This window comes from Leuresthes tenuis, unplaced genomic scaffold (assembly GCF_036924035.1).
Source record: "Leuresthes tenuis unplaced genomic scaffold, fLeuTen1.0.hap1 SCAF_21, whole genome shotgun sequence".
Lineage (NCBI taxonomy): Eukaryota > Metazoa > Chordata > Actinopteri > Atheriniformes > Atherinopsidae > Leuresthes > Leuresthes tenuis.
The window spans coordinates 8,114,241-8,135,583 of record NW_027325375.1 but is presented as its reverse complement, the minus strand read 5'-3'; the positions used below and the strand labels follow the sequence as shown (position 1 = coordinate 8,135,583).

The 21,343-nt window shown below is 37.1% G+C and overlaps 1 protein-coding gene across 6 annotated transcripts in view; it reads left to right on the top strand.

The window, feature by feature from the left end:
* The window catches only part of ncam1a (neural cell adhesion molecule 1a), a 236,349-nt gene that overhangs the window by 200,212 nt on the left and 14,794 nt on the right, over positions 1-21,343 (top strand). For 4 of the 6 annotated variants that reach the window (XM_072374347.1, XM_072374345.1, XM_072374346.1 and 1 more), the window contains 2 exons: positions 7,864-7,988; positions 8,624-8,804. In XM_072374347.1, the coding sequence (XP_072230448.1) occupies positions 7,864-7,988; positions 8,624-8,804 (306 nt within the window). Of the gene's footprint in view, positions 1-7,863; positions 7,989-8,623; positions 8,805-13,597; positions 17,269-21,343 lie in introns of those variants that run through there. The other 2 variants (XM_072374350.1, XM_072374348.1) reach the window with 1 other exon arrangement.

Genomic DNA, 21,343 nt, shown 5'->3' with positions numbered 1-21,343 from the left:
TCACTTGTAAATCTCTGGAGATGTTTTCTTTGTTTGCCTGTAAAGTCACTGCTGTGCAGCTTGTAGAAATCACAGTCATTGTTCTTTCTTGTTTGAGTTTCCATGGAAATCTCCCTTGATACTCAAAGGCTTTAGTTCTTAAGGGATTAAGGAGTTAAGTTTATTCAATTCTTAAGATGTATATTTTAATTACCAAGGGAAAATTTGCTCCCACATTAATTACTAAGAAGCTATGGACAGCCACAATCCAGCATGCAGAGAACACTTAGGGCCAGTGATTTGGTCAGGAGAATTGCGGATGTCCTATATCAGCTGGATGGATGATATTTACTTTCATCAAAATTACCAAGCTAGTTCATATTTACTTTCAGTATAACTTTATACTGTCCATCTGGTCGATTGTGCACATCTGTCAGGAATTTACACAAGTTGTCAGAGTTGTTGGATCTCAGTAATTAGAACAGAGGACATGTGATTGTAACAGAGGCAGAAAAACAATAGAATTGCTTTAGCATTGTAAAGTTCTTCATCAGCAAGACAGTTTATGAAACTCACTAAGTTCTGACTTCCTCCTGTTGAGGACTCCAGCTCCTCACATGCTGTTTTCACCATCTTTCAGTTTCATCAGCGATACCGCCCTCTATTGCTGCCACCAGTATGGCCCTTAGTGAGTATGCCAGTCCAGCAGTGTGCAGTGTGTCTCTCCTTACCTTTATCTGTCTTACTTGCTTGGCCTCACAGTTAGTGTAGATGTTAATTAATTTCTGGTGTGGTGCATATACAGGCTCATCCCCCTTCTAAAGTGTATAATGCAAGCAACACAAAATAGCCTACATTTGCAGATTTTTAGCTCTGCTAACTTGAAATACTCATAAATTTTCATTTACTAACATCTGTCAAGAAATTAAGGTTAACCACCCAACTGTGGACTTGCTGTGACATTATTAATATGTGTGTGTTCATTAGGGTCTAAACCCCAATTCTTAAGTGTGGTGTAGTGAATTTGAATCATATTTAGAGAAGGAGGTGTGTCCTGTGATGTATTACTTTGTGCAAAATCTTGAATGAATCAGTGGCTGCAGAACTGACATGCTTTTTGTAGAAGCAGCAGAAACAATGTTGACACATGGATGTGAAGTTAGTATTTCTATAACAAACACAACATGTTCCTGCTGTTATTTTAGCACAAACACAACATGCGATTAAGTTCCATTTTAACACCTTGTAGACTGTCTGTCATAACATTATTATCTTTATTTTCTGGTTGGTACGTGAACACCAGATTGTAGATGATGTGTGGGTGTGTGTGTGTGTCTGTATGCTTGTGTGTGTCCCGTTATTAGGCTAATTGTGTTGGTAAGCATATATTTATATTGTTGAGCAGGTACAGTGTTGTCAGTCAGTATAAAATATTATTTACATGTCATTATACCATTTAGCAGAATGTTTATCAAAGGAAAATTAGTTTTGTCTCATTTAGGCTAAGCACACACAAACACATTTTTTTAATTTATTCCCTCTTTGTTCCACATAAAAATCACATTAACACATCACCATTTACAAAAAAGAAATCCAGCCATGTAAAAACCCACAATTGAAGATTATAACAGTGTGCGTGCAGCTTTTTTGTCAGGACTGACAGTTTCCAGCCCTTCAAAGTGCCGGCAAAGCAGCTCAGTCATTGTAACAGTGATAACAAAAAGTCCTGTTTGCAAAGTTAACATTAGCCTTATTCAATTCAATTCAGTTTTATTTATATAGTGCCAAATGTCATCTCAAGGCACTTAAATAATATAGTCCAATTCAAGCCAATTGGAGTTCAGTTAATTGTCATCATAATCCAATGAAATCCAATGAATTAATTAAAAAATAATCCTTATTTTAGCTATTTCTGCCATGTCAACAGTTCAGTTATTCTGAACGTGAAGCCAAGGAGATTGTGGGGTGCAACCTGACGGCACGGCTAAAAACCTAGTTCTTCAGTCCACAAATAAACATTAGTCAGAATAGGTAAAAATCTTTTTGTTTTCCAAAAAGACCAGTTTCAGTGGCCAAGACTCCATTTGCACAAGGACAATAGCTGCAAAAGCATAGAAAAATCTGTGGTTTGAAAAAATACCCTTATATGTGTGTACTGGGCAATAGTGGAATGTACAAGTCTACAAGTGGAATGTGTTCGATTATAGGCAGGTTTCTGTGCAACTACATTACAAACGTGCATGTACAACAAGGGGGCAGAAAACAGCTCTCAACCTTGTTTGCTTGGCAGAATTGTGCTTCTAAGCAGAGATAACACATTTAACCTGTCGTCTCAAAAGTATACGGCAATCTAAATTTCTGAGGGCATCACAGCTCATTGTGAATTGTGAATCCAGAACATTAACAGAACATTTCTGTATCTTTCATACTTTATGTAGTATATTTTGTATCCTAATGTGTGCTGATCCTTTATATATATATATATATATATATATTTTTTTAATCAAATATGCAGAGAAATAGAGATCTGGGCCTGACAGCGAGTCTTCTACAAGTCTATATTCAGAATCTGAACTGTGAAATAGTGTTTTATGATTGAGATATTTGATTACTGAGTAAACAGGGATTTATAAATGAAAAAAACGTACATTTATTAAATAAGTGTATTACAACTCTAAAAATGCTACTGGCAGTATTGCCCTCTGTATGCATGTTCATTCAGTAATGTTTGTGAGCAAGAAACCCATCTATTGGATCAATTAAATCCACAAATATGTTTCACCTAAATTGATTTTTTAAAAACCTATCTATTCCTAGAGGATGTATTCCAAATAAAAGACGTACATTTTTTATTAAATAACTATTTATTATCAGTTTACAACAATCACAGCCCTCAACTGCTCTCTTTTTATCACTGCCTGAAGTAAGGACAATTCCAGAAACTGACACGACGCTTGAAAGTACATTTTCAGTCAGACTTTGACTATAAAAGATTCAGCTAGCTCATAGCGGCTCTTACCACTACCCCTCCTCCTTCTTGACTTTAAGTGGTGACCAGTGTTTCTAAGAAATCAAGCCACAGATCTATCTATTTGTTCTAGTCATTCTAAGAGTCATTCTAATTTCATCTGCCAGTAAAACTTTAGAGGAGTCTGTCTTCTTGGCACAGTCACACTTAAAAATCCTATTCCATGGAGGCTATTATCTTACAGTATGCTTTGCAGCATTAGTAAATACAATTGATGGACACTGTTTTACTTTCAGAACACTTAGCTGAACATCACATCATAATGTATTCAGTGAACCTTTACATTTTGAAGTAACTAATCACTAATGGTTAGCAGAGTCTCTTTTAAGATGTTTCCAGCTATCCTAAAACTATCCCTGGTAAACAAACCAAACTGTGATGGACTGGTGATCTGTCCAGGGTGTACCCCACATCTCCCAGTGGCAGCTAGGATCGACTCTAGCCCCACCGCAGTCCTGAATTGTTTTAAGTGGGTATAGAAAATGATCACTTGATGGATGGACATACAAAAAAAGCAAAAACAAGTCATCATTAAAATCACCCTTTCCATCCCCTTAATACCAAGATAATAGCTCCTGTCTGACTGGCTCTGTTGATCAAGGTAAAACTTACTTGAGAACCATCTCAGTGTTTCTCATCACATCATCCGTTTAGGTCAAACACAATGTCAGATGGTCTGACAGTTATGACAGCGCAATTAGTCTTTAGGATTTGGCTGTGAGTGCAGAGAGTGATGAGAAGATATATTTTAACTGTGTGCTGAACAATAAAAAACAGAGGGATGACCTACACCGACCTAGAACATTTGCAAGCCCATGCTGACATTTCATCATGAATTTATGTTTATAATTGACTGCCCATCCAAATGTGTAACCTTTCTGACTGTGATTTGCTTTATTTGTGATTTAACCTTCCTAAAGAAACATTTGAGGCGACTCTGCGCACTGTGTAAACCAACATGACGTGAATGTGTTCACTAGTTGTTGAATGCACCTTTTAACTGACTCTGATGTGGCTGTTTTGTACAAACTGTGTTGTTTGTCTCTGACTTGTTCTTTATTCAATTGTTCCTTTCAACACACTTTGAGTAACTTGTGTCAGATCCAGCCATGGCTTAATATTAGATTCAATAACACTATAGGTTGTTGGCATTCATCATGTGTGCTCGTCCTCAGAGCACATGTCACGTGTGCTTTCAGACCGTCATCTGATGCAAACCTTATTTCTCACAATTTGTCTTGTGTTTGCTTCATACTATCGTCTGATGTGTTGTGTATCATATTTAGTTAGCATGGTCCATTTCCCAAAGCTGCAGAGTTTCCTCTGTCCTCCTTTGGACACTGATTGTATCCTCAAATCAGAGCTGCAGTTTTTTTTTTTTTAATTTGATGTAATTTACAGGTATCCATGCTACCCGAACTAGCCTTATGGCTCAAATGGAGATTGGTAAAAAAAAAAATAAAAATAGAATTATTGATAAGAAGGAAAGAAAAAGGATGTTCCAGAGGAAAATCTGCTGACTGGATCAATGAGGCAAACCTAGTTTCAAAGTTTTAGTCGTCTCTTAGTTAAGTCTTCAGCTACTTCACATCCTCAGTAACATATTTATCTGTTTTTCAAAACCAATTTTTTCTCAATGTATAGATTTGTTTTTATTGTTTGGTTTGCAATTTTGTCTCTAACATGATCATTTGTTTTTTTTATTATGTTGACATGTTTTCTTCATTTCAAAATATTTTGTTTGTTTGTGTCCCAACCACTCCTTACCCCCCTCACCCCCCCACCCCCCATCCCCACCCCGGCCCTTACTTTTGTATTTTCCTTTTAAACCAATCATGTCTGTGCCCATCATGTGACTTTGTCATGTGGCTCTTGCATGGTGCTGATGATGTCGTCTTCGCTGGCCAACAGAAGGTAAATTTTCTTTGTTCACAAGGCCTTTGTGAAATTCACATCATACATGAGACATTCAAACACTTTTTTCATTCAGCTTTTTTTTCTTTCACCTACAACCCATTTAGTAACCATAACATGACATAACATGAAGCTATTATTACTCCAGCAATATTTCCTTACATCATTCATCTTCAGACTCTAATCTCTGTCCAACTAGGATCCTTTGCATCGCTATAAAGCTATTTTCCTGAGTGCCTTGAATAATCTTCATACTGTCCAAGACATTAAACATCCACAACATGTGTTTTCCCTCTTCAGGAGAAAATGTTCAAATACATGTGCTTATTGGTGCTGGTTAGAACAGCGGTACTTGAATTTATTTAATTGGTACTGATATATCTGATGTATTTGGCTGAGATAAGATGGCCATTCATGTCAGACTATGAAAAATGAATTATGCCACAAACAAGATGTTCGGTTCAGCTCAGAAAACTTCATTTCTCCCAAATGGGCAATTGAGTTTGACAGTCTTCCTAACTCTCATGATAGATGAGAAGAAATTTACATAATTGACACTTTAGAGGACATGTTACTCGTGTTCACTTATTTTTGCATATCCTTGTTGCTTTAGAGGCAACAGTAAAACAAATATTTATTTTATTTGAATAAAGTAATGGAATTCAGAAACAATTGCTGCTTTAAAGTTTTCACCTCTTTTACCTTTATGCAAAAATCCGAGCTTTTGGAGAAACTCAGACAATTATCACTAACAAAAAATTGAAGATCAGTAGTGTGAATTGGTTTGATAGCATATATCTGTTACTCGGGAGCTTTTGCAACAGTTCCACTTTAATCCCAAACATTTCCAAGGATGCGTTTTTCTTTTTTTTTTTGAGGTTTTAATTTTGTATTAAATCGCCCCAAAACTCTTTTGTTTCCCCAGTTGTTTTAGTTATACCTTAATTATTCATTAAAATATTAAACATCACAAGAGTGACCTCACAAAGCGCCACTGACTGAAATCTGCATCTCACGTGCCGTTAACATGGTCACCCACAAAGCTACAGTTTCATACTTTTCTCCACAAATGATCTACCCAGCTCACACTGTCGCACTGAGAGGACTCATAGCAGCACACTGCATTACTGCAGCATGCAAGTTTATTTCCTCTTGTTGCATCCTCGTCTTTGTTCTGCTCAGGGAAGTTGTCAGTCTTGCCTGCATGTGTGTGTCTTTGTTTCCATGTCTCCTTGGTAGCTGTAGCTTACTCATAAACACGCAAAAAACAAAATATGTTTTACTACTTTTACCCAGCTCATGGTTTCAATGTCAGTTTTCTCTTCAATAATGATTTTCAGCACCACAAAAAATGAAGACGCACAACTACCAAACAAAAATGAACAATTAATGTCTGACAGCATGTTTTTAATTACTCTTGTATATGTCTCTTGTTTTCCAACTACTCATCTCTCGGCGTATGCTGGAACTTGAAGAGGGGGTGTCGTATTAGCTTAAGCAGCACATAGAACCTCACCACCCACATGCATGTTTGTGTGAGGTGATGAGTGGCAGGCTCTCCTCATGCTCCCCTTTTAAATGTCTTCCTGCCAGCAGGAGTCCCTCTTTCTAACAGCTCCCCTCTCTCTGTTATAACGTTAGAAATTTTCACTTAACCCAGAATGATGCTTGTAAATGATAAAGCTCATTGTACTGATGTTTGCCTGCCACCATGCAGCTGGTGTTTCTAACTAACGCTGTCTGATTCACTTTCAGCCAATGTCATGCTCACCCAGTCTGGTGGAATGCTGTTCCTAAGCAGTACATGTGGTTGATTACTAACCTAAAGAATAATTTGCCTTCATGTGCATTCATTCAAGTAACTAACCACTAACTCTGATGTGTGAAATACTAAAAACATGTACAGGAGAAACGTGTTTTTGAAAATATTTGCTAGTGTCAATTATTTTCCTCTCATACCCAGTTTCTCTGCAAAATCATAAGTTTGTCTCTTAGCTATGTCTCAGATTATATAAATTGTAACCGTTATTTTCTGTTACATTCTCATGGATCTGCGATTACAGTATTTTTAGTGTAGCATAGTGCAAACTCTGTGACAAAGTTACACAGTTGTGAAACTAATATGTACATAGCTGATGAATTAATATTCTAGTGTCTTTTCTTTTAGCCATCAGTGTCATGAAGTAGAGGCTCACATCTCTCACATGCCCGACACACCCTGACCTTTCTTACCACAAGACTATGTAAATATTATTAAAAGTAATAGGGTAACATGTCCAATCAAGGCCTACAGGCTCATTATCTGGCGAACCAGCAGTCATTACTCAGGAGGACAGGGCTGATAATGAGAAGCCTCAAGAAGGGCAACACCTCAGTCAATGAGGGAGCCACACTGCCCTCTGTCCCTTTAAGTTATCCTTTAAGTGATATTCCACCATGGGGGTGTTTTAGATTGTCAAATACTGTCTCAGTGCAGGGTTGAAACGTTAGCTCATGACTGATTCAGCATGTGCTCCAAATCAAACACTAACATCCAATTTTATTGTCTTTAAATAGATATACAGTTTTCCGGTCTGTTCTTGGTGGGATTAAATAATTTGTTAGCGCCTTCTAAACAAGTTAGAAACCACCATCACAAAATCTCTTGATTTAAACATCCAATTGCCACTGCTATTGGCTTAACTTTCCATCTGCATCTGCAATGTCATCTGATTGCAATGATAGCCACTTTGAGTATTAGCATTATAACACAGTACAGGTTAACCTACCAATTGATTTCAACAATCAGATCAGCTATCAGTTTAACTCTCTTTCCGTTTAAGTCACAAGCACACTTGAACAATGTAGGAAGGTTTGAAGGTAATTTTTATTAGTCTTAGTGTGCTGAAGCACTAACCCTATTTATACTAACTTATCTTAACTCCTTGGTTTGTCCTGTGTAGGGGAACCCACTGCCCCCAAACTGGAAGGCAAGGTCCATAATGAGGGCAATTCTCTTAAGGTCACCTGGATCAAGCAGGACGACGGAGGTTCTCCCATTAAACATTACTTGGTCAGATACAAGGCTGTGAGTACACTGGACAAAGAGCCCCCAACTTTTCTCCAATGATGTTATAAGAAATGGTTACATCTTATCAGTGGATGGACATTTGCTGTGCCTAATGGAAGTGAGAATTATCAGCAAGAATCTGTCCAAAGAGTAGATCTGCCAACAGCTCACATTTAGTCTCACTTTTGTTCCAGCCATTTTTTCTCCAATTTTTTTTTACCTTCTTACAAAACAGAATTACATTCTAATGATAATTAAGTTATGCCAATTTTAAGCGAACAGTTTTCACTGGGACTAAAGGGTAAATATAGAGAGAGTAACCAGAAAGACAAAATCCCCAGCTGGCTGAACAGCAACACAACGAATACTGCCAGGCTCTAAGACTAACTTTGGCAGGTGACATTGTTTCCCTTTAAAACAACCAACATTGAATAATTCTTCAGATACTCCCACTTGATTTTATTGGGGCTATTTCTATATAATAGTTGAGTATATAAGATCATTTTTAACTGAAATGTTACTTTTGGATTAGGTTAATCTCTGCTGTAACAGTTACTCTTTTTTAAGTCATTCATATAAAATTCATATAAAAATAATCCTTTCCTGTATGACTGTGGAGTATAATCACTGTCTTCATTTTTTTTTCTATTCAGAAGCATGTATCTGACTGGAAACCAGAGATCCGCCTGCCCTATCACAGTGAGTATATAGTGCTGAGTGGCCTGGACTGGAATACAGAGTACGAGGTCCTTGTGGTGGCAGAGAATCAGCAGGGAAAATCTGCGCCTGGCATCCTTTCCCTCAGAACAACTGTGGAGCCCACTGCTATCCCAGGTACTATTCCAATCAACCCACCCTGAACAATCACACACACCAACCACAGTGCACACAGGTTTCTACCGTGACCAGAGAGCCTCTATTATTTAGAACTTTTCATTCAAAGCTTGTTGGCTGCAGGCCCTGACACAAACTATCTGCCTGGTGTGCTGTATTGCAGAAGGCCCAACATTTTTACAGCTGCAACAGTTGATAACAAAATGGAAACTCATGATGCTATCCCCACTGAAGCATGAATACAGGACTGTATTGTTGTCTGAGTTTCACAGAAATGTATGGCCTTTGCAGTTAGTTTGATATGAAAAGAGACATCACAGCCTAAAACTATGTCGAATGAGCACAAACCTGAAATGCATGTGTTGAGTAATGTGAAAAACAGATAACTCTCAATATGCAAAGGATGTGATAATTCATCACAAAAACCGTCCCTTGTAAGTTAGAAAATTAAGTTAGGTTGAAGAAGCTAAACGTCACTGATTTGAAGAGTGAGCCATTGTTCACAAAAAGAGTTTGCACTCTTACAGGATTATCTGTGAATTGAACATAAATGTTCACATATGAGAGACAAAATATGAGAGTGGATATGCCATGTGGCCCACTGTAGTTGTTAAAAGACACATTTTGTTAGTAAAAGTGTTAAAACTGGCTTACTGAGCTGAGTCATCTGATTTTGTTATGTGACTCTCTTTCTTCTGTTAATGCCCTGCTTCTGCTACATTTGCATTTTAAAGCATTGTGCTTACTTCACATATTTTCATAGGCCAGGCTGGACAATATTCATATGAATTAATTAATTTGTATGAAGATCAGAGGCATTTGTTCACTTTGTCTTGTTATTTTTTAAGTTTTTTTTGCAAAAGTCAAATCTCCTATAAGTCATAAGGTCTGTGAACATTAGTCAGACCTTAAATCTTGTCAATTTGTTTCCAATTACTTTGCAAAGATGGTCACGGTTGGCCTTTGCTCTGTTGTTTTGTGTTTAAAGTCCACTCTCTGCCTCCCCATCCCCTATACCTAAACTATCTAACAGATTAAACTTATTGTACACCCAACTTGATTTTTCTCTTCCTATGGCACCACATTTCTTCCCCATTCTCATCCTCACTTTCAACACTTTTCTGCCTGCCATTTTTTTCCCCTTTCCACCGAACCAGCCACTTTTCATCGTAACTGTTGAGCTCACATCAAGGTACAGGTAATTGCACAAAAAATGGAACATAGATTTCAAGAAATTTCATTTGTGTCCTGCAAGTGAGTCAATAAATGTGGTAGATGTAATAGTTTGATAGATTGGTACAGAGATTTCCATTATATCTTGCTGTTCTAACTTGAAGAACGTCTAATAATAAGTAGCAAATGCTAAGAGGGAACAAAGACAACATGTCTACAAGTGAAATTAAACATTTCAGAAGAGTTTTTTTCAAAATGTGATCAAGACATGGAGGAAAATTAAAAAGATTGTTGGAATTTCAGCTCTTTGATATCTAGAAAAGCTAGTTTAGATTTCTCTGAAGATCAGGCAAGTCGTGAAACAATATTTTTTTCAAATATGAAACTATAATCAACCTTTTCAAGAGTGAAAGAATGGTAATGAGATTCAGAACAGTCCATGATCTCAGTCAAATAACAACATTTGTAAAAATGTGAGGCATGGGCTCATATTGCTCAGTGGCTTAGGGTTACTAGTGTTTACTGATGATGCGACAAAGGACGGAAGCAGGTGAAAGCGTAATAGGATATGAAATACATTTCTCTCCGAATGCAGCCAAGTTGATGGGTTGTGACCCAAAAGACACTAAGAAAGTACACCAGAATTATTTAAGGTTTAGCGGAATATTCTGCCACAACTGGGTCAAACCAGATCAATCAGCATTAAACCTGCTGGAGAAAAAAACAGTGCAAAAAGACACACAAACAAACTGTTTAAGACAGCTGCAGTCAAGGCCTGACAGAGCACCACAAAGAAGAATCCTACTTTTTAGTCATGAAAATGACTCCCACACTTCAGAGAGCCTTTGCCAAAAACAGTTTTTGGCAAACACATTGAAGAGCTTTAATTACTAAACCTTCCCTCAAATTTGTGAATTCCTTCAAAACAAGCTGCAACTGTGTCCCTAAGAGACCATGTTCATTGCATGAGTCCCTTGAATTTGTCTTGTTAAACAGATAAGATAACATAGAGAGCCGCCTTCCGAGCAGAAATGTTTGGATGTGCTGTGGAATAATCTGACAAGAACTTTTCATGGGATTTGTAAAGAATTGGATATATTTTTTTCTCGTTTCACCTAAGTGTACAAGAACCAAGCAATACAGAGCAATCCCTCTCTGGCTTCCCACCAGTGAACACTGACAACCATGTTGGATTCAGCACAAAGATAAGAGGGACAATTGACAGATACTGAGCTTGGTTCTTTGTGTTTTTTTTCTTTTCTTCATATTTTCATTTTCCAGCAGAGCTATCCATCATTTTCATCTCTATTTTGTTTTCTTTATTTTACATATTAGATTAGGTGCACATTTTCTCTCATGTTTATTGCGCTGTCAGCCTGTTCTTTTACTTTCCACTGCCAGGTTAAGTGGGTCCCACAGTTTTCAGGATCCATAAGTGACCTGAATATAAAGTGTGTGGCCTAGTTAGGGGGATGCAGCCCTTACAGTCTTTACATGGTGCCTCTTCCAAGTGAATTAATATTTTCTGTTTTATACTGGAATCCCTAGAACGCGATTGCTGCCAGTGCATGGCATGTGAAGGAACTAGTTATTTTCTAGTTATAATGCTCTTTCTGGACAGCAGCCATAAAGCAGTGGGAGGTTTGGATCACTTATAATTCTACCAGAGCAGGGGTTCACATGGGCTTCATCCAAGTCAATCCACCTATAATTCTTGTAATTACTTTCATTTAATTTTTTCAATTTGGGATATTTTAGTACAGCCTCCAAGTTGCTGTTGTTTCGTTTCAAGCTGCATGGGAAATCATTTAGGTTTATTTTTAGCTACAACATCTGCATTTCATTTTGCTATTCCTCACTCAGTCTCACGGCTGTGTTTGGTAATACTCAAAACAGCTGCAGTTTTGTAAATAAATACTGGCTCCATACGAAATACTGGCCCAGTTCCCCCTGTGTTGAAGCACGGTTCAGTCTCACTCTTTTTAAATCTAATTTCTGTTTCGTATTTTCAAACGCATGCTTAGAATGCAATCATAGACAAAAACAAAATAGAAAAATGCTCGCCCCAGTAATTTGTATGGATTTTATATTTGGAATGCCTTTTGGAATGAATCATCTCTGAAAACATGTTATCATGAAGTTTTCTCAGTCATAATCTGTTGATTCTCTGTATCAAACTTGTTTATGATCTGATCATCATTTCTCAGATGTAGACCAGGCAAATTACTGCCAGATGAAGTGATGATATCCTAATGTTACAGTCAAACTGAACACAAGTTTAGGAAATGCTCTTATAAGATTACTAATACTGATACGTAGATCATCCAAATCTCCCCAGCGAAGGTTGACATCATAGTAAAACCACCTAAAAAAAACAACCTTTAACTTTTAAAGGTTTTATAACTTGCGTTTACCCATTCATCCATATCTCACACTTCATAACCAGCTTCTGTGTTGGGTGTGTGGTTTTGCATTGACCATTCTCCCCACCATGACCAGTGGTGTAATTGTGACCAAAGAAGTGGCTTTGTTGTGAATATGTCCCCACTGTCTCTTTTATACATGTGTGCACAACAGCTGTCTGGTAATGTATGTAGTGTAGAGGACATCTTGGTCCTTGTACCACACAGGATGTGTCGAACACACGTTCCAACTTAACAGTTGGTCAATATAACGATTTCCTTTTTATTTAACAACAACAGACAACAATCGTAATATAGAATAGACACTTTTCCTATCTATGTATCTTAAAAGCTCAAAAGTGTAAATCTTAAGAAACACCTAATTTATGAATATAGTAACTTTTTGTCTTTGTCTGGTCTTCGGCTCAAACCCCAAAGACATAACACAATCTAGAAGCCCAACTTTGTCCACATTTCATTTCATTACATAATGCGTGAAATAAATAGGCTGGAGGGAAATGTTTATGCATCACTGGCAAGTAAGCGTGTACTGCATTTACTTTACATTACACCACTGGCCATTACTAACCAGATAAAAGCCAGATACTTGGATGTGTTGTCATATTTGGGTTGCCATACGTCTCAGCCTAAACTCTGCCATGGACTCTGCACCATGAGTGATTTAAAAACTCTCCTAGTTGTGTGTACTAAACCTTAAAGCAGAGAGACTGCAGTGTGTTTGAAATGTCTTCCTCATTGATGTCATTCCCCATTACCTTCCACTGTGTGACCTTCCACCCATGTCGGCCATGAACCATGTGTCATTTGCCGTACTACTAACATACTATGGCTTCCTTTTATTTTGGTCCTCTAACTTGGAGTTCCGTTTGTTTATTCCTGATTTAGTCTCTAATGACCTTTCAGACTTGGGTTTCTGTATTTCTGACCTATTTTTCTATCTCTCTCCCTCTTTTCCCTCTTTCTCTCCTGCTTCCCTTTTCTCCGTGTCTTCTTCCTGTCTTCATGTGTGATCTTCTTGGGCACCTACGGACCATGACATTGTCATACACACAAATTTATTTTCTCTGTTTGTGCTTTTATTATGTTTATTCTTTTTATATTTTTGAAATCTTCATGTCACAATTGATTGCTATGACTATCATTAAAAAAACACTGTTGTGGATATTGATTATCTCCATTGTTGGTTGATAACCTCAGCTACCCTCGGTTGCCAGTGTGTGACATGCAGTCTGGCACCTCTCCTGCTGTCCATGGTGACTGTTCTCTGGCTCTCATAAACTGATTTCATTGAAGGAGAGAGAGGATAGTCTGAGCCTTTAAAATCTTTGGGCCCAGACTCCTTTGCTTTCTATGCCTTTTGACCCTTGTGCAGCCACACACAAGATTGGATTAAAAAAAAAAAAGATGAAGAGTCAAGACATTGGTTTCATGATGTAATTACAGGGTGCTCGGTACTTGCATCATTCTCAAAATTGTTTTTTTTAGGTTCTGTTAACATTTTTTGTCACCTGTTTTCATGTTGTATATGAATCTATTCTGGAGGAGAGAGTTTTGATGGTTTTATGGTGTTACCAGCTGGAGATGGATTGATATAACATAGACAAGACAATTGTTGCATTGTTTTAGATTTGATTACTAACACATTCATAATGCCTTAAATTGATCTAAAAAGGGGTGATAAATAGAATAACAACCATACACTGTTTAGTTATTTGTCTAACAGTGTAAGAGACTATCATTTTGGACTTGCCTATCAGACAAACACATCATTCCACTGGTATGTCACAGTGACATGAAAGCATGAACACAGCATGGAGGCTGACACATGGCATGATCCAGAATTCATGAATGTGCTTTGCAGCTGCTTCAAAGCTCCCCAGTCAAGCATTATGAATGTGTTAAAACAGGAGGTGAGAACAAATGCTGTGCCTATTTTACGTTTTTTGGATACAAGCTTGAAATGTCCTGTTGTACAAAATGAGGGAAGATAACATTTGCAGATAAGTTAAATATTGGTTGTGGTTAGTCGTCATTTTTCAAAACAATTTATTACTTTTCCACATCACATGATGCTTATTTTCAAATGCTTTGTTATGTAACCGCCTTGACGGAGGAGGACAGAAGGTTGTGCAGAAAACAACTAATCATGTTTTGTGACAAAGTGTACATACTCTTTTCAAACAGATATTCAAGAAATACAAGAATTCAGCTGTTATTTTGACAAGTCATGCTCTCTTTTTACCTAAAAGCAGAGAAATGTCTACAAAAAAAACAAACGCAACAGCTGTTAAGAAACACTACAAATTTCATTTTCAAGAATGTGAAATTATTTTATCCTCGGAAATGTTTTTGTAAGTGCATATCAGCATATTTCCATGTAACCACTGTAGGATTGAATAAATATTTCTTTTTCTTTCAAGACAATAATGGCTTTCCGAGGCTTTAGAGACTAAACATACCGACATATGTGACACAATGCTGAATTTATTGGTCTGTTCTTGGAAGCTGATTTTGGAGCGGATTTCAGTCCTTTTTTCTCTGAAGCTGTAACAAAATGTCTGTATTCTACATTCAGTGTTGCATTTGACCACACATGACTGTTAGGCCTAGATTGTGAAAGATTAGAAGCTTGGCTTTGCCAAACTGAAAGACATTGAGTATCTATTCTGAACAAAAAAATGAACAAATGGTAAACTGTATGTACCACATGGAGCGCCTGAAGATGACTGTTTCTAGCATGCAGCTGCAGTATTATCTGATGACATTTTAGCTCATGTGCAGCAGTCATCAATGAACATATTGGCTAGGAGCTTTCAGTGGTATTTGTGTTATTGTGCAGGTTATGAAAAAGTTACTCTCAAGCTGATTTGTAATCTTTTCCTTAGCCTAACCAAGTCCTTTTGGTGCCTAAACTTAACCAAAATGAAACAAAAATGAAAAAAAATCATTGGTCTCACATACTGCTACAACTTAAAAACTCCAGTCTCCAGGAAAAAAATTACTCAAGCTATCTACCACCCATTTTTTCCCTCTTATGTGTACTTATGTGTGTAAGTTTTCTTATTAATGCTGTAGTTGATGATGTGTTCTCACGATCTTGCCATTTCTTTCCTTAGTACAATTCTTCACACACAAACTCTTCTGGTCAGGGGCATTAAAAATACACTATTAGGGTCAGAATTAATGTACATGGTTAGGTCTACAATATATGGAAAAATCTACATGATTACCTTTTATTCATTTATATATGTTGTGTTTCAGCCTATATACGTTACTATTTCACAATTTACAACCATAGCATGAGACAATACTATTTTTGACAAGTAGACAAATAAAGAAATTTATTCAGTAGCCTATTACAGGTTTTATGGTGAAACTTGGTTGGCGTAGTGTGTCAGAAATGATATATAGGTTGCAAAACAATACTTGATTCCCTGGGAATGGAGATGGGGTGATGATAAAAGCAATGTTTTTAGTGAGGAAGTCAAGCGATAACTCAAGGACATTTTAAAAGCTCTTCTTTGACGGCAGTAACCAAGAGCTGTAGGTTTTGAAAATGCCTATCAGAGCAGAACTTACTATACAGTTTCCATTTGTTCAAACATTTGTTCCCCACTCTGTTCTACAGCTCATTAAAGAGCAGCAGAGACATGAGAGATGAGGAGATGCATAATGACAGAAATCAACTGCAGCCATGATCAGCAACATTTCAATGTGAGAGAATTAATAAAGCATTGATACATTTTCAGTAATCACACAAATGCGAATGGTGATTGTTTTTTTCTTCTAAGGAAAATGCTGTACCATCTCTTTTGACTTGTTGGTGTTTTCTTTTATGATCAAACCTGAATTTTGTTTTAAAGCTGCTCAAGTCTCAAAATTCCGCTCAGCTAAATTTTACTGGTAATGGTGTGCCAAATGATTTAGTGGAAATGGTTTGTTATTTACTGTGATGAGAGTCAGATATGAAAAACTCCTATATAGTGACTTTCAGGACATTACAAGATGGTAGTGAAATACTTGAAATATGAAGTAAACAATTATTATATTTAAAGAGAATATGTTTTTCTCAGTTGCTTGTCAAAAATTATCTTATAGAGTGCTCAAACATCAAGTCAACAACATATCCAGCTCTCATAAGCAAGCTCAGGTATTCATTTGAAGTGGTGCAAGTCAGCAGCGAAGAGCACTTCAATTCAAAATAGCAAATGTCAGAGCTTTTCCATCTGACTTGTAACCTGTGATGGAGCGTTTAGAAGCTCTATTACTCTCACGTAAGATGTAAAAGCACTATCAAACGTAGCTGAATCAACCTGAATCAGCTTGATACTTAAAAATGTAAAGTATCTCTCCAAACAGGAATGAGAGCACAGAGGAAGAGTTTAAACATGCACATCTATCTGCTGTGGATTCTGTCTCCCTTTGAGTAGTTTTCACTTATAAAACACACCCCATGGCCTCAGGTTGAGGTGTAAAATGAGCTCTCTGTTACCTCAGTTTTATTTCCCTGGCACTATTGTTTAGTCTCAGCTACATTGGGTCACAAAGAAAAGAGGAGCTTACGACGCCCTTGAGGTGCTCTGCCTTTTTGTCCCTACTGTTGCTTATCAGTGCCCAGTAGGTAATGATACTGCTGATACGCACAGAAACAATTTAATTTTTGAGAATTAGGATCCTCATCTCAATGTCTGCATCACTTAATCGTGTTGCGTATTTCTCCTTCTTGAAGCAAATGCCACAGCAGCCGTTTGCATGCAAACTGTAGGAAGAGGTGTTAGTACTGCCCTGGAAATTGAGATTGACTTTGCATAGGCAAAAACCTTATCAAATAGTTGTTTACTTAGAAATTCCCAATAGATAAGTAGATGTATACAGGTAAATCATCAACATCTACTTATTCTGAATAATAGAGATGTTACTCCCTTTTCTTTTTCCTGTTATCACTCTAATGTGTCATTCACCATTATGTTTTTTATTACATAGGACTCACATTTCTGTATTTTAATCAGATGACTTGAGCATTTTGTATGCAGAATCAGCATAAAAACAATCGAAAAGTCTACTGTAATCATTGTCTATTTCCTTAGACACATTATTTTTTGCATCTTTTTTCCAAACTATTTTCCCTCTATGGCTACTCTACTTAAGAAAATGAGTCCCCAGTTCATGTTTTTCCAAGTTCATTTAGACCTCAGTTTATAGCACTTATTGCAACCCCTTCATGTAAATGCTTGAAACCCAATGAAGCCACTCACAATCCTTCCTCTTTGATGGGTTTCCAAAGATCTTAATTAGTCAGACAGGGAGCCGATAGTAAAGATCACACTCATCTGAGAATCTGATGCTGATGTCATTATAATGGTGTTGCAGTGCCACACAGTGGCAGATCTTTGATGGAGAAGGCAAGGACATTTTGAGTTGCATAAGGTTAATGAAATATCCGTTGAAAGGAGAGCTTCAGGAGAAAAGAAAAAAGAGAAGAGGAAAATAAAAGTCTGTGAAATGCACACTGAGGGTTCATGTTATTGTTTCCAAGTCTTATTCAACATTTGTAAGTCTTGCAAACAGATTGTTCTATATGGAGTTATTTCCCACTGGTTCTGAAATACTGTAAGGATACTTCTGTAGAGGCCGTTTTAGTCATACAGCCGGACTGATGCCTCCAGCCACTATTCTGCTGGATGTGTTGGACAAAATGTTAGCCAGTGATGTTGCCACATTAGTCTGTTTAAAATTAGATGCTCAAGTTCAACCTGCATTTTTACACCTTGCTCAAAACATCTGTCCTTTCTGTCTCCAGTTTGAACATACATTCTTAAAGCTGAGTTTCCTTTTTTTGCAGGAGAAAAAAGAGCATTTTGTTCACACCTAAGCAGTGGATTGTTCTATATGCATGCATATGGATATTTTTTTTACCTTTGCAGTGTAATCTGCTCAGTCCTCACAGAACCGCTGCACAGAAAATGTTCTGAGGATGATATATGATATATATTGTGAAAAAAGTCAATGGTTTCATCTAAAAATCAGCTGCCGATATTTGTATGCGTCATCTATTGTTAGAATACTCCATAAGTCTGACATTTTGTCGATGCTGTACAGTGAGCAGTTACAGAGCTCTCAGAAATGTGTGTTTTTCTATAAATCTGAGGTCTATCACATGTGGTTTGTTGGCAGTCTACCAGGGAACTTGCTTAGCCCTGCATCTGAAAAGCCTGTAAAGAGAAATGTTTGTGTCTGTCCACCCTGACTCAGTCAGTGAGAAAACCCCCTTCTCTTCAGTGAATACACACCACATGATTTATTGTGCCTGTTAAAATGCAAATGAAGCAATGAGCAGAGGAGAGACAAGCGTTGTCTATAACAGCGTAGTTACCTGTAAGTACACAGAGCTGTGGTACGCTCCTGCTATTTTGATCACAGCCATCAGAGAAAATTAATATTTGCACACTACAGTGCTGTCAAAAGGAGGAGGCTAGTGAATTTAAATTAAATGTCTGATTTGGCTGTGTAAAGTGTTTTCACTCAAGCTGTATATCTGTTACACATATGAGCACAAACAAAACATGTTTGAGAAGCATGAGCATTAAAAATGAATTATTGTTTATCAGTCTTTACCACAACGGTCTGCAACACACGCATCAGCAGGAGTGTTAAGGATAATTTGCTATGTCAGTCATTTGTTCCATAATGTGTTTAGGCAGTGCTTTAAAAGTTGTGAAGCTGTGAGATTTAATATGCTAACAGTGAATATGTCTTGTAAGCTATCCTTGATGTGGATATTTCATCATATCTAGCAGTTACCAACAGACAGTAGAACAATTTACACATGGTTACAGTCTTTGTTTGGGAACTCTTTTTTCAATTTTTTTAGTTTTTTTGTATTTCTTGTACACTGATAAGCATGCGACAGTTGAAAGCTAGCAAATCTTAATTTGCTGTAATGAAATCTTTTCCATATGGTTAGCTAACTGAGAAAAAAAACAGCTTTTTTTATTCAATTGAGTTCAGTTTATAAAGTACCAATTCACAACAAAGGTAATCTCAGGGGACTTTAAAGATGCAGTCCATTGTAAGCCCTCAAAATTCCCCATTTTAGGAAACCAATGCCTTGCACTTAATCTTTAATTATGTCACCCATCATGGTCATGCAAAAGGCAACAGCAGAGAGGAAAACTTCCCTTTTTATGCAGAAATTTAGTTGAACTGTCACAAATCTTCATACTTTAGTTGATAGCTATGATCAAACTCTGTTGTGCTGTATATTCTGATACATTAATGTGCCAGTACATTATCTATAATTGGCCTTGAGTTTGTGATGGTAGCATTAAACCACAAAATGGACAAAAAAATTCAAGGGTGATCATTTACAGCTGTTCCTGACTGGCTTTTACAATAATCTGCAGGCTGGATGAGGCCTTTGAAGATGCAGACTTATACTGTTGTTCAGGACTGCTGATCAAAGCCATCAGAGGCATTTGCCTACTTGCTCCATTAAACATGAGGGTTTACATTGTTCACTCAACATAAAGATGGTGCTCAAAATATAAAATTGCTCACGTTCTCCTTGGACAGCCCTTTATCTTTGATAGACCCTGCTGAATGGTAGTCATAGTCAATATTGCCTCAGGCAGAGAATCATTCAGAGACTTTGATTTCAGTTAAATGTGTTAATTTTTCATGGATTTCTACTTGTAAGGTTAATTCTCTGCTGTTAAATACTCTATTGTGTTTATTTGTGTCACAGTGAAACTTTTGCATTTGTGTTAGAAAAAAATACAAAGGAATCATAGTGACAATTTAACATTATTTAGAATTATTTCAGTTTGTGCCCTGATCAATCGAAACAGCAGAGATTACCTGAGGCAATTTGTGTTGATGTTAGATAGTACATGCACTGTAACTATGACATTACCCAGTGCTTATTAAAGTGACATGAAGTAAAGTCTGCATCCTTTTCCACCTTAATCTTGTGTCATCTTATGAAGCAACATCAAGGTGACCTTTTTAAACAGTAAATAGCGACATTAGATTGCTCAGAGACTCAGTAGCACTCAGATTTAGGAAGGTTCAGCTTTATCCCAGTGTTTTGTATTTAACTCTTAACTAGCCACATACTGATGCTTGGTCAGGTACACTTGGCATTGTGTTTTAACACAATGGGAAGGATCTAGTTGTTTTCTACTACTCTCAACTAGGTGATAACTTCAAGCATAGTGACTATCATGGCTCCTAATGTGTCAGAAAGTGATAGTAAAGGGGAACTCAATGTGTTAAAAAGTGAGGCGAAGGGCTTTTGGCCAAATCTCACAATGTGAGGAGTTGGGAAAGGCTACATGTTGGATCACAGCAGACATATTTGCAAGTCCAGGACATGACTTAAAGATACATTAACACACATTTTAAGTCAAAAGTCAAGTTTGGCAAAATAATTTATTGTTAACCTTGTTAGGTCCTATTTACACTGATTAAGCACCAAGAGACAAAACCAAATCTTTCTACTCCGAAGATTTTAGAGTGCAAAGTTGTTGTTTTTTTTCTTTATATGGTAAGTATCCTGTGTTTTGTCCATGCAAAAAGAAAGTCTGACGGATCCATCTACTGACATGATTCTTCCAAATGTACTTTAAAATGGAAAACAAGCAAATCAAAGAATTTTAGGGAAACATATTACTATGTTCTTTCATTGACAGTGACAGGTGTTGATGTCCTTCAGTGTCATCAGCATACATTTTGTTGCTCCTATTTTGATTCATGGAAGAGACATATTTCAAATAAAACCTTAACCCCACACACACACCTTTAAAAAAGGAAATTATTTTGAAATACATTTGGAGGTTACATGCAAAAGTGGAAATTGGTTGCTGTTTATAACTCTGGGTTTGCATTCAGATGTAAAAAATAATAATTTTTACAGCAGCTTAGGAGGTCATTGCAATTCAAAGC